The 18,643-nt window shown below is 38.1% G+C and overlaps 1 protein-coding gene across 1 annotated transcript; it reads right to left on the bottom strand.

Annotated features, from left to right (window-relative positions):
• Positions 1 to 901: 901 nt before the first annotated feature.
• Positions 902 to 4,458, bottom strand: LOC139129377 (uncharacterized). The gene is made up of 7 exons (XM_070695011.1): positions 4,389 to 4,458; positions 3,908 to 4,195; positions 3,100 to 3,243; positions 2,931 to 2,972; positions 2,368 to 2,498; positions 1,753 to 1,960; positions 902 to 987 (listed from the first exon to the last, which is right to left on the bottom strand). The coding sequence occupies exons 2-7, from the start codon at positions 4,158 to 4,160 to the stop codon at positions 902 to 904; spliced, it is 864 nt and encodes a 287-aa protein (XP_070551112.1). The 5' UTR covers positions 4,161 to 4,195; positions 4,389 to 4,458.
• Positions 4,459 to 18,643: the final 14,185 nt, after the last annotated feature.

Raw genomic sequence — 18,643 nt, 5'->3', positions numbered from 1 at the left:
ACTGTGAAAACGTAGAGTTTGGGTTTTCACATTGCACATGTTACTGGTCAATGGTAATATACCTTGTTTCTTTGCAGACATTTCATCCCACTTGCGACGTCTGTAGCAAATGCCAGCATTTGTCTCTTCGTGCAAAGTCGTGTTTACCAGGTGTAAAAAGATCACGATTCTCTTTCAGATATGTCTTTAGATTACCATAAGATGCATACTCCATGATTAAGACCATTGGAACATATGTAATATGCAAAATTACAGCAAATTTCAAACTGACAATTGCGACCATATTACGGAATGTATGACTAAACATTTACTTTCATAAGTGTGTAAAAGTATCGAAAAAACTAAAGGATTTCAAAAACCGAAATATCAAATTATTCTGCGACTACAGTTTTTAATTGTTCCGTGTCATGATCAAGTCAAAATTTCTTTGTGAATTTGTGAAGATATAATACAGGACCCTAACCTTCCTCAGTACAGTAGCCATACATTCTTATCACATTTTCGTCGCTGTGAATTTTCTTCATCAGTTTTATTTCCTGTAACATATTGCTCCGAAAACTCAGGATCGGGTGAAACCTGTGTGATTAAATGAATAACAAGAATGTAATAAATTATGATTTTACCATATATAGTAATGTTTCACCAAAATGATGCTTTGGCCCTCTGCCTATGACCTTCAAGTAGGTTGTTTCTGAGCGACACATACTTAATCAGTCCGGGTTATGTCCATAGAGAGGATATTACGATTGACCAATCAGCGAATCTGCCGCCGCCAACGTCATGAATAATTACCCATGCAAACCTTGGCTCCCAGATTGTAATGAGTTCGGAACTTTCGGCCAGATTTCACTCTTTATTTTTAGCACTAGGTAGTTTTCTGATGTAGACGTTATGCACAATGTCAGTACGGTCGAGATGGCGACTGACACTGGTGGTTATTACATCGAATATTACTTCTGTGGATGATTTCCTGGCCAGGCACCGCTCCTAGAAATCAGGATTTGACCCTTGTAAATTTACAGCAAGTTATTTGTCGCCAAATATCGCCTATTTTTGGTCAAATTTAATTTAACCTTTCCATCTGTAGCATGGAGAATGTTTCAAGCTTTGCAACGATGGGTCAACTGTTCTTGTCAACGATCGGAGCACGATGGAGTACGATTTTGTCGATCATCATGCATTTCCCGGTACGATTGACCCTCTCGCTCAGAAAAACGCGCGCAGAATCAATCGCCGAGAAGTTAACCAGAAGCTGGTAAAGAGTACGAAAAACGTCCAATAACTCTTTGTCGAACATGGTCTAGGGTAAAGAAACTCAGAAAACTATTCCTGGAGAAGTCCTTACAATTTTAACACGGTAGAACGTCGCAAATTGACTCGATACCTCCGGGTAGCCAACATTCTCACTCGATCGGTCACGGTGGATCTGTCAGGTCAGATCGCGATCTCAGCATAACATTTCAAAGTGAACCGACTTAACCTTTAACCGTCATTACATATACAGTATGTGATTGGTTCTTGCCTTAACCTTATTACATATACGGTACGCCACTGGCTTTTCCCAACATCCTCTATATGGACATAACCAGGACTGTTAATATACTCCTGCCTGCTCATAATTGACGTCATACCATTCATTGCGTGATGGTGTCTACTAAATTTAGTGAGTTCTCAAACTGTTTATAATCGCACAGGCATATTTTTAACAATTTTAATACAGAACATTGAACTTTACATTTAAGCATCTCTTACCTATCTCAGTTTTGATGGCAACATCACTTGGTCCATCTTTGCCATCTATAAACCAAGCTAAGGCCTTGACAATTCGGTAGAATCTACTAGTATGTAGGGTTTCTGTGATATGCAATCGGTCTCTCGGGAATTCAAATGTATACTTTCCAGGTTTCATGTAAGTTTGTGACGTCTTCCTAACTTCAAGGTCTTTATAAGCATCGGATAACTGAAATGTTAGCAGAGGTTAACGGACTATATTCACAATGCAAATATATATTTCGTAACGTATAATGGACGCGCAGTAGATTAGCCTACTCATTTTGAAGAACACAAACAAATACAATGACTTCAATATCATTGCACATACAATTATCAACACATACTAAAAGAAAGTTATCCTTGATAAGCAAAAGTAAACTACCTTCCGACTCTAATCGTTTCCGCGCTGCTTTTATTTCCATAGGTTTAACTGGGTTTTTTTATTGCACGGGCCTGCAACTCATTTTAGCAGCCTACTTAAAGGCTTTTTTCGATATATTTCATTTGGAGTAAGATAAATAGCGAACGGCAATCTATTTGTATGTCACTTTCTATAAAACATGACGCTAACAATAATATATGATAACATCTCACTTGGTCAGCAGAGGATGTGCAGTCGATTTCCTTGTCTTCTGTTACAATATTCTTCAAAGGAATACTCTCACGATTCGCGGGTTCATGCGTTTCGTCATTACAGCTTCGTGATTCACTCTGACAACTGCGTCCTGTCGAATAATTTATAGAACATCTTGATATAAGCGTTAACGTAAAATAATACAAAACATTTATATAAGTTATTTAATATTTGCATTGAAATAACGATATGACAATAAATGTAAGTACACATTGCATTCGTTTATTATTATATATAAAACATCGATAAATATCCATGGACTCGATAAATAAAGGCACATTTTCACATATAATAGGTATTGATAAGCGTGGTATCCATAAATTATTGTCCCTATACAGTACAACGAAATACATCGAATAACTATATATACAACTCAGTGTCATAAATGAAGAGAGAGAGAGAGAGAGAGAGAGAGAGAGAGAGAGAGAGAGAGAGAGAGAAGAGAGAGAGAGAGAGAGAGAGAGAGAGAGAGAGAGAGAGAGAGATTCTATCCTGATACATTAGCATGAAAGACAAAACTTACCATAGTGTATGCTTTCATAACTATGGCTGGATGCCATATTTCCTGAAAGATAGACATAATCAATGCAATGACTTATAATAAATTGTTTCACAGATAAACAAAAATTGGTTTCTTTTCATCGTTAAAATAATCGATATTAGACACAATATTAAATCAATGTTCTACTCACCCAAATTTGCTTTGTTGCGACGTCGGATCACGTAAACCACTGCGACTGCTACGATTACCCCGACTACAACTACAGCGAAGGAGCTTAAGGTAATGGGCAAAGTAACACTGTCTTTCACAGCTATTGAAGTGCCGTTGTTACTTGCTAGAAAGCAATAAAGAAGAAAATGATTTCAGAAGGTTCATTGAGGTAGTATGCGTCTCGAAAGTGAAAGACTTATAAACATTTGCTCAAACTCCTCTGAATGAATTTTTGAACCATTCTCTCACCAAATCAACAATAACAATCAGGGATCACCGTGAAAAATTTCGAACCAGCGAAAAAACTCACATTTTGTGATATTTTAAATTCAAAAATTGCAACATTCCTGTCTTAACTCTACCGGCAGAAAATAAATGTTACCGTTTCGAAAACCATAGACGGTCAATGTTTTTTCTCTCCGAAACCTTTACTAGATGTGAATGCACGTACACCCTGAAATCCCATAAATTTTGCATCAAATTCGATTGCGACGTACCAACAAAAAAAAAACTAACTTGATATGAACTTGATGTGCTCAGATTGTTTAGATCAGATTCGTTACATAGTAGTAAACGCTTCACAGAACAATCGGATATCTATCAGATCATTATATGTAGAGGGTTTCCATCGACTTTCGCGCTGTACTCTCGGATTTAAATCACTAATTACAAAACTTCATTTCCAAATATGCATATAACTGTTAATTAACTTGACACTGCTTAATTCCTCATGTGTCAGTTTGATATCTAGCAGATATATAATATTATAATGCAACCGTCGTGCTTACCCTCTACCATTAGCGTCAGCGTTGAACTTCTGTTTTCTCCGATATCGTTTTTGCTTACAACTGTTATGTTGTAACGTGATCCTTCAACCAAACCACTTATATTAACAGATATTTCTCCAAGTTCATTATCATTAATCAGTTCAGTCGTTTTCTTAACCCCTTCTGGTAATTTTACATACTCCACGTAGAATTTCTGATCATCGCCACCGTTGTAGCCCGCTGTCCAGTGCACGTTGGCGACGCCCGCTTGCATATTGATTTCAATGTTAGTCACAGCATCAGGAATAGCTGTATGGTGTATCAAACATAAAGAAAATACCATTCAACCTTATGACTGCATATATACTAAATGCTGTTATAAATGGGAATAGCCGTATATTGTGGAGTGGGCACAAGCATAAAAATACAAGAATAAACAAAACCAGGCATGGTATAGAATGTCAGTTACGTCTGCGGGGAGAATTTGTCACAGTAAACTTACATTTTCTTGAGAGAATTATAACAATCTCGACATCTCCGTGTTCATTCTACCTCTGCAATAATATCTCCCAAAATCACTGTTGTCAACGTCTTCAATGTACAGCTTGCTCTCTTTAATTGTGTCCTTAAGGGTTTCTTTAATAACAGTCTGTTATCATCAAGTGGTAGTTGATTTCTGTGTTGGTCATACCATTGTGTAGATGGAGGTGGATTACCATTCATCTGACATTGTAATATAGCATTTTCTCCGATGTTCACGGCGACTGTTTTCTTAAACTCGTCATTTACGGCAAACGGTCCGTCTTCAATATAAATGAATTATAGATCATGATACAAGAAACTTATTTTTGCGTAAACAAAAATACCACTAACCCCGATTCACCCAACAATGAGATACTCGTACAAGTTGCTTACATTATTATACTCACATTGTACATCCATTTCGATTTTCTCTAACTCATATGTTTGTTTGAAAAATTCCTGTTGGCTGCGACACAGTGTATCGAAAGGCTGTGGTGTTTATATGTTAAACTGATCTGAACTTCTTCTTCTGAAATTGTTCCATTGAATTGTCCTTGCCGATGTTCTGATTTATTCGATGATTTCACTTCAATCCCATCCATGGACCAAGATATATCGGCGGGCGGATTACTGCTGCAGGAAGTACACTGAAGTGTCAACGAGGAATTGGTCACAAATTCGTTTCCCGGGGTCGTTGTTGTTAACCTTGGGATGCAGTTTTCAGGTTGGTTTGGTGGAACTGTAAATGATAGATAATAATGAAACAGAAGAAATCTTAATGTGGTTTGAGAAAAATAATTATTTCATTTCTTTTCAAAAAATAACTCATTTTGTTTATTAAGTAACTTAAAAATCGCTCTTCGACTAGATAATTACAATTCATTTCGAAGAACAAATAAGTGAGGAACCAACAATTTTGTTTTCCAAAACGTTCTAAAAGTTCTGTTCAATATAAGATATATAAATCGTAGCCTTACAGAAAATTGACAGAATAATTCCCCTGAGAATACATTGTTTTCTTGAGGGAAGTAAGGATGCTTTGCCGAACATTGAATTTTTGCTGCGTTATCGTCAGGTTGAAGTTTAATATGCATTTGTCTTTGGTGATGAAGTCCACTTGGACCGCTGCTTTCTCCGGCAATTGTCGTAATGTTGACATCATCAGAATGTCCTTGTAAAGGTAAACCGTTTTTATACCACGTTATGGTTGAAACTGGGTTACTTCGGCTTGTTGTGCATGTAAGAGTAAAAGACTTGTTCGTCTTCTGAGCTGTGTTTCCAGTTAGAGAGACCTCCTTCGGTCTATCTGTAAAATAGAAAGCAGTAAATAACCATCGTTTATACATTGTAATCTTTATCATCGGGAAGCAGAAGAACCATGTTATGCACATTTTATAATAGCCGATTGAAAGAAATGTGGTTCAGTATACTACTACATGAAAATTCAGTCAAAACAATAGTGATTTCATAAATTTAGTACAGAAAACAACTCGAATTTTCAAAACTGAAAACTATTCCACTGAGCCACATGATAGATTCTTTGCAATGGAGCAAATTTAGCCATGCATTAGGTAAAATAGTAATTGTTAAAAGGGGTATCATATAAATTTCTTAAGAAATATTTAACTTTTAAAACAGGTAAACAGAAAAGTTATCATTATTGAAAGTTATAATTCATCATAAGTCAATATAATTAATAGAGTATTCCTATCCGTAATTCAGGCTTGTGTCTGTGTTCCCTTTTTGCCATTTTACCTATTCATCCATCTTTACCTGTTTCTTACTGTGTGTCCATCTGTCTTTCTGTCGTTATGTATGTAAGTTTCTCGTTCTCTCACTCTTTCTCTCTCTCTCATATACTCACATAGTACATCTAGTGTGTGTGTAATTCCACCCATATCCGTAACCACCGATTTCATCACAAAATGTGTTTCTCGCTGTGCAATTGTAGGTTCCTTATCTGATATTTGTACATTCTGCAGTGTAAGCGTACGTTCATTGAAAACAGAACCACTTGGCGTAATCCACTGAAACTTGTCAATATCTGGAACGGCCTTTGCATCACATTGCAATGACGCATCATCTCCTTGTTTCACTTGTTGAACCGGTAATGTTACTACATTTGGATCGTCTAAAAAGACAAAAATAAAGGAAAAAGAGAAATAAGAAGTCATCTAATGGTCACATGCCAACATGTTCTATGGTTCTAGATTCGATTTAAGCATGGTAACAGAGAATAAGACGTAGTCTAAAGTAGAAAATGGCGATGGGTGTATTATACGAAAACAGCGTGTGCAACGCATAGATCTAGTTTGTCCCGAGTGTATTTTCTATCTTGTAAGTCATATTATCAGCACTGAAGATGCTATCGAGGTGACAGAAAGATATTCATGGAGAATGCGAAGAATATGAAGCTGTAACATTTTGAATGATGTTTTGGATCAGTTACTTGCACACGAGTGCAAGAATCTTGATATTTTCTACTTTAATAGACTCTATTATTCAATAATTTTCAAAACCAAGGACATTCCAAAACTTTGTGCTATTCAAATAAGAAATTAAACGTTCATTTATGCCACGCATGTACTTGTAAAGAATCCTGTGACTCAGTATTTTGCCAACCTTTGATGAAAATGAACAACATTTACTAATTTGCCACAACATCTCGTTCTGACTGAAGTGATGGGTCCTGCTTGCATTGTCGCCATTTAAAATACGCGTAGTCTCATTTGATGTGTTAAAATAATTAGCAACAGCAATGAAGCCACACGTGAAATACTTTTAAGGTAAAGACATGTATGCGACTAAACTCAAGTTTAAATGCACACACAAACACATCCACACACCTACACACACACACACACACACACACACACACACACACACACACACAGACACACATATTATATATATATAATATATATATATATATATATATATATATATTATATATTATATATATATATATATATATATATATATATATATATATATATATATATATAAGCATGACACATTAATAAATATACGTTTGATTTGATAGAATCGCAAAGTAAATATATGTCCATCTGTATGCTAAAACATCTACTTATGCAAAGTTTGAATGGGATCGGTATAGGCATGTCTGAGAAACGGCTTCGGACAGACGATCAGATGAATAGACGCATGAACACTCAGACGGACTGTACAATAAGTAAAAGCCCTTTCTTGACTTCTTGACTAAGTCAATCCTCGTAAACTGTCTTTGAGGCAGATATCAGATTAATAATAACAAGTAGCTTTAAAATGTTTGCAAAGAAGATAACGGGTTCAATAGGTGTACTTACACTCAACACGTACTTCAGTGTGACTTAAACTCTCCCCCTGCTCTTCGGTTGAAATATGTATTGGTCACTTTACATGCATTGACTCCGCTATGATTCAGAGAATCAGCTTTGACGATTATCAGGGGATTTTGCCTTGTAATGATTCTTTGCCTGGAATTTTCCATCGAATAGCAGTCTGCATTGGGTTACCCGGTATAAATGTACAGTTGATCCTAAGTGCCGTTCCCTCCTTTACACATACATTTGACGGAGTTGCTGCTATAGGACGGTCTGTTTGAATAACAAAGAAAGCTAATAACAAGAACAGCGACAACAGCAGCATCAACAACAACAAAACGGCGTCTGTGTGATGCCGCCGAATACACCGCAGCACGAGTGCAAATACCGCTAGTACGGTGCGCTTGCACTCACAGGTTATGGGGTTCTGTTATTATTACAAATGTTATATCTTTTATTTGCATCATTCAGCGAGAGAATCGACGATCAGTCGTGCGTACTACTTGTCTGTCAAATCCTTTAACGCGACTTCATAAGCTTCAGCTCGACCCTGCGGAGTTATATAACATTGACATCACTGTAATGAGACATCGAATCAGCTTTCACTTTTCATTGGTCAACGCCGCCACACCCTCTATTTAGATTGGCTAAACTATTGTTTACTTGTTTATCAAGGATGACCTCAGAGGAACGTATTCTGGTTCCCTGACCCATTTCCCCGGTAGAGGGCGTGGGGGAAAATATAGGGTCAGGTACCGGCTAATTGTAAACATGGACGCTATTGGGTTAAAAATAAAACAAGCTGTGATTGGATGAAAGTAACACTTTTAACTTTTTCTCATGTTTCTTGGGTTTCGCACTTTCAGGCTCACTTGACACCAACTTCTTGTTTGTACCACAAAGCCGTGGAGGTAGAAAGAAAGACTTTTTACCTCCATGATTTAGCCACTATGATTTAGCACACGAACGTCGACATGATGCCTGGCATTTTTCACGAAATTCGGACACCATTCTATCCATCGAAATCAATCGTCGTTCACAGTTCCAACAAAGTTTGCTTTCAATTAGCAGTGATATCGCAGCAGTACTTGTGGCATGTATCGAACGTGCTCTGGTCATTGGGGTCACGCCACAGTCGGTGATGACCTCAATGACCCTAGCGCGTTCGATACACGCCACAAGTACTGCTGCGATATCACAGCCAGCCTTCAATCACCTCTATTTCCCCGTACTTCTGGATTAATCCTTTCAGTTTATGCTTCCCGTCTCGTGTGCCAATGTTTTTGGTTCGGGTACCAGTGTTCGAACATAATTCTGATCCAGTCGAATTTTGACCGGCGTTTTCATGGTAGCAGCCATATTTGTTGTAGCATGTTCTGTCAGGTGACTAACCTCCGCCATCTTGAACAAAATTCTGTTCAGATGGCTACCCGGTACCTGACCCTATATTTCCCCACGCCCTCTACCGGGGAAATGGGTAAGGGAACCAGACTAAGAGGAACGTCGCGACGGAGAGCTCGAATTCTGCTCGCGATCGCTCACACATACGTCGCAACTTTACATAAGCCATAGATAGTCAAACGAAGAGAACTTTGCACATTTTGAGCGTGAAATTCTTCTAAATAATCGATACAAATAACACTTTAAAGATTTTTACGGGAATTTTAAGAGTAAGATACGGCAAACGCAACTTGTCGAACGATCAAATTTCTGTCTTCGCCACGGCACACAAGCGCTCACTGGTTATCGATAGCGTGTAGGACACAAAAACAGAGTAAACTGCACGTAAAAAATGACGTTCTAAATATTCTTAAAGATTGATAACAGGGAATGTTCGGTGAGAAAACTACTGGCAAAAACGTCTCTGAGCTGAAGATGTTAACTGTTTAATTCGCTCCGCTGCGCCCACAGTTACGTGTGGTTCGATACACGGTGGCCGCCGTGGCCATGCATGGCTACTCTTCATGCCTACCGTGAATCAAAGCCACACGTAACTGTGGCTGCGCCGACGTCGCCCGTTGTCTTTTTGCTTCGCTGACGACAAAGTGCTCTTCCGGATAATAAAAATCATCCTCACACTGAGATAAGGACATGCAATTTTCTCTGTCGTAATTTTTATCGGTAATGTCATTCATTTTACGATAACTAGCACCGAATCTAAGTGAAATGAAATGAAATCTTGAAGGCGACAATTTTTTTTGTTTATAAACAAAAATAGTTCCGGGTTACAATTGGTAAATACTCATTCACATAAAGAATGGCACAATGTTTTTGGTATTGCACTGCAGTGCAAATAACGGTAGTACGCGCGCGCTTCGATGCAATGACATTCAAAACGAACAAATTAAACAGCAAAATTACTTTCAAACAGCAGGTAAAGACCTTTTCGAAATAAATATACGTGTACTTTGGTATCGCAAAGATATTATTCAAATATTGTTATTGGAAAGTGGATTATTACAACTTTTTTCTTGCCGCTTTCATTTGACACTGCGTTTCTCCCAAACAAAGCGGACGAACTTGAAACACTTCGCCGGCCAGCCGGCACTTCATCAATAGACCAACGGCTAACAGGATGGTAACTGCGATAAATGATTCGGCAAGAGTAAAGAATGTATAAATCTTTTTGTTTCTATTAGAGGCCTGGATTGCTCGTGCAAACTAGTATGGTATAAAGCTGGGTACTGCGGCCAATTCGCTAGATTGGAAACGTTCTGTCATATTACACAGGGTGTGTAAAATAACAAGGCGCACAGACCCCAGAATACACTTTTAGGAATGAACTTACACTGAACATCTGGTGTAATACTATTTGAACAAGAAATGGACGAGGAGCTTCTACTGTGTTCTAATCTGCAGCTGAAAGGAACACCACGATCATCTCTTGTTATTGTTGTCTTGATATCGAGGGGACTGTTGCCACTGTGGATTTCAACTCCGTTTCTATACAACACTAGTCTGCCTGGTGGCGTGATATTTTTAGTCTTCAGGCTACACCGTAATTTTACCTCAGTGTTCTCGATAACTTCATTATATCGGCGTATCCCTTTTAAAGCAGAACAGACAGGGTCGTATAGATCTGTTGATATAAATATGTGACTCGTTAATGCGGTGTCAAATGAAAACTAATGTTGAAGTATATTGATTGAGATTGTTGACATTTGAAGAAAAGGAAAGTTTACCTTGTACCAGGCGCCAAATGTAAAAAAATTAATTTACACAATCAAGCTTTTATAGAGATAGAAAAGATGGAAAAATGCATATATAGAGAGGAATTATGTATATATATATATATATATATATATATATATATATATATATATATATATATATATATATATATATATATATATACACATATATGTGTGCGTGTGTATACACACACATACAGATACATTGCCCCACACGTTTGCGTATGCATACGTAAAAAATACGCGCACGCATATAGCGTATTCATTCATACATGTAGAATACATACATACATACATACATACATACATACATACATACATACATACATACATACATACATACACCTCAACATACATACATACATACATACATACATACATACATACATACATACATACATACACACATACATACATACATACATACATACATACATACATACATACATACATACATACATACATACATACATACATACATACATACATACATACATCGATCGGACTTTGATACCGCTCGAAGATTTTACATCAAGCCTCGTTTTCGAGGCAGCTGCTGACGTTTACAGTATCTGACAGCGCTGCAAAATCTTATATACACAGCCTCGATCTGAGGAAGTATCGCTGTATCAGATCGAGGTTCTATATGTGAGAAATTTACTCAGCTCAGCACAGCTGCAAAAAGTTTATATATATATCAGCCTCGATCTGATGATACAACTACACACAGCAAAATTTTACATACAGTCTCGATCTGAGGGCACAGCTATAGCTGGGAAGTTTTATACACAGACTCGGTGGAAAAATTTTACATATACAAACTCGTTCTGAAGACACACCACGCTGGGAAGTCTTATACACAGACTCGGTTGGAAAATTTTACATACAGCCAGCTGGGAAGTTTTATACACAGACTCGGTGGGAAAATTTTACATACAGCTAGCTGGGAAGTTTTATACACAGACTCGGTTGGAAAATTTTACATACAGCCAGCTGGGAAGTTTTATACACAGACTCGGTGGGAAAATTTTACATACAGCTAGCTGCGAAGTTTTATACACAGACTCGGTGTGGAAAATTTTACATACAGCTAGCTGCGAAGTTTTATACCAGACTCGGTGGAAAATTTTACATACAGCTAGCTGCGAAGTTTTATACACAGACTCGGTTGGAAAATTTTACATACAGCCAGCTGGGAAGTTTTATACACAGACTCCATGGGACACTTTTACATACAGACTCGTCTTGGATTGAGTGTAATACCTCGTGATGCTTGTGCTCAGAAAGCGTGATTGAACTCTGCCCGGTATCGTACGCGGCTAGACCCTGGCAAGACGAAAGCCAATACACGCATAGTGCTGGCGCTTGTGCTATTAAAGTGCATTTGAACTTTCCGGTTTATTTTGATCTAGTAAGGTATAGCCACAACAATGATCGTGGTATTGCTATCAGGTGAGATCACCACTGATCTGGGCTGCTCGCAGCCTAGCCCTGTGTACATGTCTGTGTGTTCCCCCGGTGTGTTCCCGGCGTTATACGGCCGGGAACACACAGACCTGTACGCAGGGCTACTCGTCAACCATACAACGGCGTCAACCATACACCGATCGTTCACTGAGACCGCTGCAGTCCGTCAGCTGTGCAACGAACTTTCGCGGTCTACACAGTTACGAGAATAAAGACAAAAATTTAATACTGAAATCTTGGTGCAATAAACCCATGCACAATGATGGATGAAGGTAAATTTGAGTAAAAAGACAGCAATTCTTGGTCTTGGACTTTACTCGGGGCATTTGACACAAGGAGCATGGAGGTACACGCGAGCATGTAGCTAAGGGACTAGTCAGTTGCGTAGCCAGGGGGGCGGTGGATTCATGGGGGTCACCCTGTTTTTGACTTTGGTGATGGGAGCACCATGTTTTTGAAATGCCCAATAGGGGGGGGGGGTCAGTGTGTTTTTCAAGTTCAACAAGGGCTCATACTTGCATAAAATGCATTGTGCCAGCCACAAATTTCAGCATTGAGTTGCATTTTCGGGTGCCCTTCGGGCACGTTACTTTAATAATAATAAGACATTTTTAGAGCCCTGTCCTAGTGCAAAACTTTATATATTTGACATATATATTTGAGATATCTGTATGTTTAAAATTTTTCGGCGCGCCCTTGGGCGCATTTCTTTAAAATATCAAACATATTTTTCAGCATGCCCTTCATATGAAAAGCATGGCAAGTTCTTGATACTTTCTGTTTTCTCTATAAGAAGCAACATGCACTAATATTTCAATCACATTTTCCTTACAATAGTTTCTGGACATCTGCTTATGCATAAAGAGAGTTGGAATACATACAGCTCATTCAAAATACTGTACTCAAACTTTAGAATTGACACTTTTAAGTTCCTATCTTACAACTGACATGACACCAATTTCATTAAAACACAGAATGACTGATTGTTGAAAATATACCCCCGAAATTATATATAGGCCTATATATATATATATATATATATATATATATATATATATATATATATATATATATATATATATATATATATATATATATATATATATATATATATATATATATATATATATATATATATATATATAATATATTAATTTATATTCCACCTTTTGTTAACCTTTGTTTCACACAGGGGGGTCACCCTGTTTTTGAAAGTTGGAATGTGGGGTCACCCTGTTTTCGAAAGTTTGAATTGGGAGGGGGGGGGTTCAGCCACTTTTTGACGTCGGCAAAAAATAATCCACCGCCCCCTAGACCGAAGACACTGACCAGTCCCTAATACAACGGTTGTGTTTACGAGAATTAGAAATGATCAGACACTCAAAACACCAGTAAATCAGCGACGCTCAACCGACAGAGTATATGAGATTCATTGAAGACGGCATGGAGCTAGGTCGCAAGAGATCTCTTTCTACCTCCATGCCATGTTCAATGAATCTCATATACTCTATCGGCTGAGTGTCGCTGATTGACTGGTGAATTGGAATATCTGATCATTTCTAATTCTCGTAAACACAACCAAGCACCATGCTCTGTGTACCGCCATTCTCCTTGCGTCGAATGCCCCGAGGAAAGTCCAAGACCAAGAATTGCTGTCTTGTTGCACAAATTTGCCTTCATCCATCATAGTGCATGGGTTTATTGCACCAAAATTTCCGAATTAAATTTTTGTCTTTATTCTCTTAACTCTGTAGACCGCGAAAGTAGGTTGCACAGCCGACTGCAGTGACCTGCAGTGAACGAGCACTGTGTGGACGTGGTCGACGCCTAGCGCATGTCCTTTCTTCTAGGAACAGCCAAGATCAGTGGTGATCTCTCGTGATAGCAATACCACGGTCATTGTTGTCGCTAGCACAAAATAAACCGGAAAGTTCAAATGCACTTGAATAGCATAAGCGCTAGCACTATGCTAGCTCTTCATGGCAGAGGTGTGTGTTACCGGCGTTATACGGCCTCCTCCCATAGTGGCTCTTGTGGTGGGAGGCCGTATAACGCCGGTAACACACAGCCCTGCCATGCAGAGCTAGCACTATGCGTGTATCAGCTTTAGTCTGGCCAGGGTCTAGCCGCGTACGATACCGGGCAGAGTTCAATCACGCTTTCTGAGCACAAGCATCACCAGGTATTACACTCAATCCAAGACGAGTCTGTATGTAAAAGTGTCCCATGGAGTCTGTGTATAAAACTTCCCAGCTAGCTGTATGTAAAATTTTCCCACCGAGTCTGTGTATAAAACTTCCTAGCTGGCTGTATGTAAAATTTTCCAACCGAGTCTGTGTATAAAACTTCCCAGCTGGCTGTATGTAAAATTTCCAACCGAGTCTGTGTATAAAACTTCGCAGCTGGCTGTATGTAAAATTTTCCAACCGAGTCTGTGTATAAAACTTCCCAGCTAGCTGTATGTAAAATTTTCCCACCGAGTCTGTGTATAAAACTTCCCAGCTGGCTGTATGTAAAATTTTCCAACCGAGTCTGTGTATAAGACTTCCCAGCGTGCTGTGTCTTCAGAACGAGTTTGTATGTAAAATTTTCCTACCGAGTATGTGTATAAAACTTCCCAGCTATAGCTGTGCCCTCAGATCGAGACTGTATGTAAAATTTTGCTGTGTGTAGTTGTATCATCAGATCGAGGCTGATATATATAAACTTTTTGCAGCTGTGCTGAGCTGAGTAAATTTCTCACATATAGAACCTCGATCTGATACAGCGATACTTCCTCAGATCGAGGCTGTGTATATAAGATTTTGCAGCACTGTCAGATACTGTAAACGTCAGCAGCTGCCTCGAAAACGAGGCTTGATGTAAAATCTTCGAGCGGTATCAAAGTCCGATGTATGTATGTATGTATGTATGTATGTATGTATGTATGTATGTATGTATGTATGTATGTATGTATGTATGTATGTATGTATGTATGTATGTATGTATGTATGTATGTATGTATGTATGTATGTATGTATGTATGAGTGTATGTATGTATGTATGTATGTATGTATGTATGTATGTATGTATGAATGAATACGCTATATGCGTGCGCGTATTTTTTACTATGTATATGTATGCATACGCAAACGTGTGGGGCAATGTATCTGTGCGGTGTGTATACACACGCACACACACACATATATATATATATATAATATATATATATATATATATATATATAATTCCTCTCTAAACATGCATTTTCCATCTTTTCTATCTCTAAAAAAGCTTGATTGTGTAAATTATTTTTTTTACATTTGGCGCCTGGTATACCTTGACAATGTGTGGCGACATGTTTCATTAAATATGTAGCTGACATATATTTGTTGACGTAGGTTGTTCCCTGTTGAAGGTTTACCATATTGACAGTCAATTCCTTTTGTCTTAGCCATGAGACGAAGAAGATATCGATGAACTTACCAATCACAGTAACGATTGCAGTAGCAGATCTCAGTGCATGATGTACACAAATCCATTGTCCACTACTCTCTTTAGTCACTCTCTTGATGACCAGATTACTTTCTCCCTTTGATTTATCACCAGTTACGTCACAGCAATCATTGACTGAAGTACCATTGATGGCTATCCATATATCGTCAATTGATTTACCATTCAGTGGACGTTTTGTCCATCCAGGAAGTAGAAATTTTGATGTGTGCTCAGAGTAATTCACTGAACAATTCAATGTCAATGTATCTCCTTCTCTGACGTATGCATCTTCCGGAGTAATAGACCATGACGTCATGCTCGTCCCTGTTAGGATGTTAGTAAACAAATATTTGATATGAAGAGATGCATGCATAATTAACAGGGTTTTTATATTCCCCGATTCCATTCACATATCCTTGATACAAATAAAAAAAAGACTTCGGAAATACGAATATATAACTATACTGATAGTGATTACTCTGAGCTGCAGGAAAGCCTGGGGTTTTGATCTTTCAAAACTAACTGGGTGAGAAACTGTATGTAGCTACCAAGCCTATAAGCGTACTTCCCCATATCATCTTAGCGACCTAACTTGAATAGGAAAAGAGGAATTTGAATACTGCTTACCCGGTCGGGTCATACAGACAAGTACAAGTAATAAAAGTGATATTAAGCTTGGTAACTGAACAGTATTCATCGGGAAGTAGTCTGTTGAAAATAAACAAAGAATGGCATTTTATGACATTATGCATTTCCAGTGAATGTCTGTGAACATTTTTGTCCGGATAGAGGGATGTAAAATATTTTCTTCCTCAATGCCATGTATGCGAGATAATTGTCAGACAAGTTGTGCATTGATAAAGTACCACTGACCTTTGACCCCAATGCCTGAAATGTGTTTGAAAGTATATATTTATTCATTCTTGAGTGAAACTTTCGTAATTACTTTCGAAGAGAATCGCGGGCTATTACTAAGCTCAGTGACAGTAACGTGAGATACGACTTATTCTCTCATGACAAATTTAACGTTTCCGGTTTGTAGGTGCACTGGTCTTTGGGGATTCCTGATATATTCGACCTTTGTGAATGCGCAGTTTGTCATGTTATTTATGCGTCATTACAAACTCTAACGCTACAGGCTGAGGTTCTCCGAGCCGTGCTAATTTCTTTTCAAATGCCTCATTGATAAGTACGACAAGTAACATTTAATTTCAGTTGGTTTTTGTCTTGGTTTTTTATGTATTTTATTTGTGTTTTTCTTATCATTCATTTATTGCTGCAGTCGAATTTTACCAGTATAGTTTTTACTATTTGTGATAATATGTCCCCAAAACACATTATCACATTATACTTTCAACGATACATTTTTGATAATAAAGGGTCAAAATTTATTGTTTAATTTGAAGGTCGATGATTCCATATAAATATTGATATATCATCCATGATTTTTTCTTTGTCTGACGTCATCAGATATGTTTTTCTTTCCGCAGAGTAGAATGAATTAAAATTGATGTTAAAATATATCAGCGGATTGCAAAACAAATGTTCATGCGATCTTTGTATTATTTATCTGAATAACCTTCTTTTCAATGAGTGAAACGGCCAATTAACCAGAACATATGCAAGTGGGTTGTCCTTCAAATTGCTTGCGCGAAAATTGGTTACCTATCACACAAATAAAACCGATCGAATTCCCCAGTGTTTTCTGTCAAGTCCCTTACTTAGCAGTCTACTGTCATTGTTATCAATACTGTTTTGTACATTTTAAAAAATTATTCAACTGGAAAATTGCAACACTTTACTGAAAGAGTTTTTACTGATTCAAGTTGTTGATCACAATAAACCGGAAAAAGGAACGTTCGATAAGAACTCATCGTAGCTGGGCTGACTGGAGATTTTGACAAGCGGTTATGACTGTGATGTCTTTGCTGGGTATCTGGGTGCCGTTGGTTGTGAGTTGGAGTCCCATCCCGAATTTTCTGAATTTATGACCATATGCGAATACGGGCGGTTCCTTGTAAAGCTACTTAAGTTAACAAGCACATTTTAATAGCAGGTAGTGTACCTAGACGGGGTATCTGTGATCAAAAACGTATATATACGCTGAGTGAAAATTCTTTCTCCACTAAACTGATGAGGATTCATGCCTTAATAACACACAGCACTGCCATGCAGAGCTAGTTCGATAGCCCATGCAGCCAAGCATTTTGCTGAACATGACCATGACCACAGCAATTGCCGTTTAAAAATAGAGTCTGAGGGATGTAGGCATACAGCGTAAAGTTCGATTCATTCAAACGTGTTGAGCTCATGTATTGATAAAAGACTTCGAAATGAATAAATCTACAGACATACCTGCCAGTTATACCGAATGCTTTCTGTTATACAAGCGACCGTGGCCGTAATCTTTCGATGGAGACAATGTGCTGCTTTAAGCTCAGTACAATGGAATATACAATTTGATTTATCGTTATTCCGGCCCACTCGATGGTTTAAGAGCCGTGGTGTACGGTAGGCGATTATCGCCATCGAGCTTATTACTTCAACAAAAAAAGAATTATCTACAGCAACAGAGCGCAGTGTTCTCTAAGAGTGACTACTTTCACGTTTATTTTCCCACGGAAATCACAACATGACAAATTAGTATTATCACGTGTCTTGTATATCTAATGTCATGCACCTCATATGACCCAATGCATGATAACGTGTTGATGACGTATCGGGCCGTATTTTCGTCACCTGACTGAGAGTGAACCAGAACTGTTTTCAAATTGATCAGT

This window comes from Ptychodera flava, chromosome 3 (assembly GCF_041260155.1).
Source record: "Ptychodera flava strain L36383 chromosome 3, AS_Pfla_20210202, whole genome shotgun sequence".
Taxonomy (NCBI): domain Eukaryota; kingdom Metazoa; phylum Hemichordata; class Enteropneusta; family Ptychoderidae; genus Ptychodera; species Ptychodera flava.
This window is presented reverse-complemented; position numbering and strand designations above follow the sequence as displayed.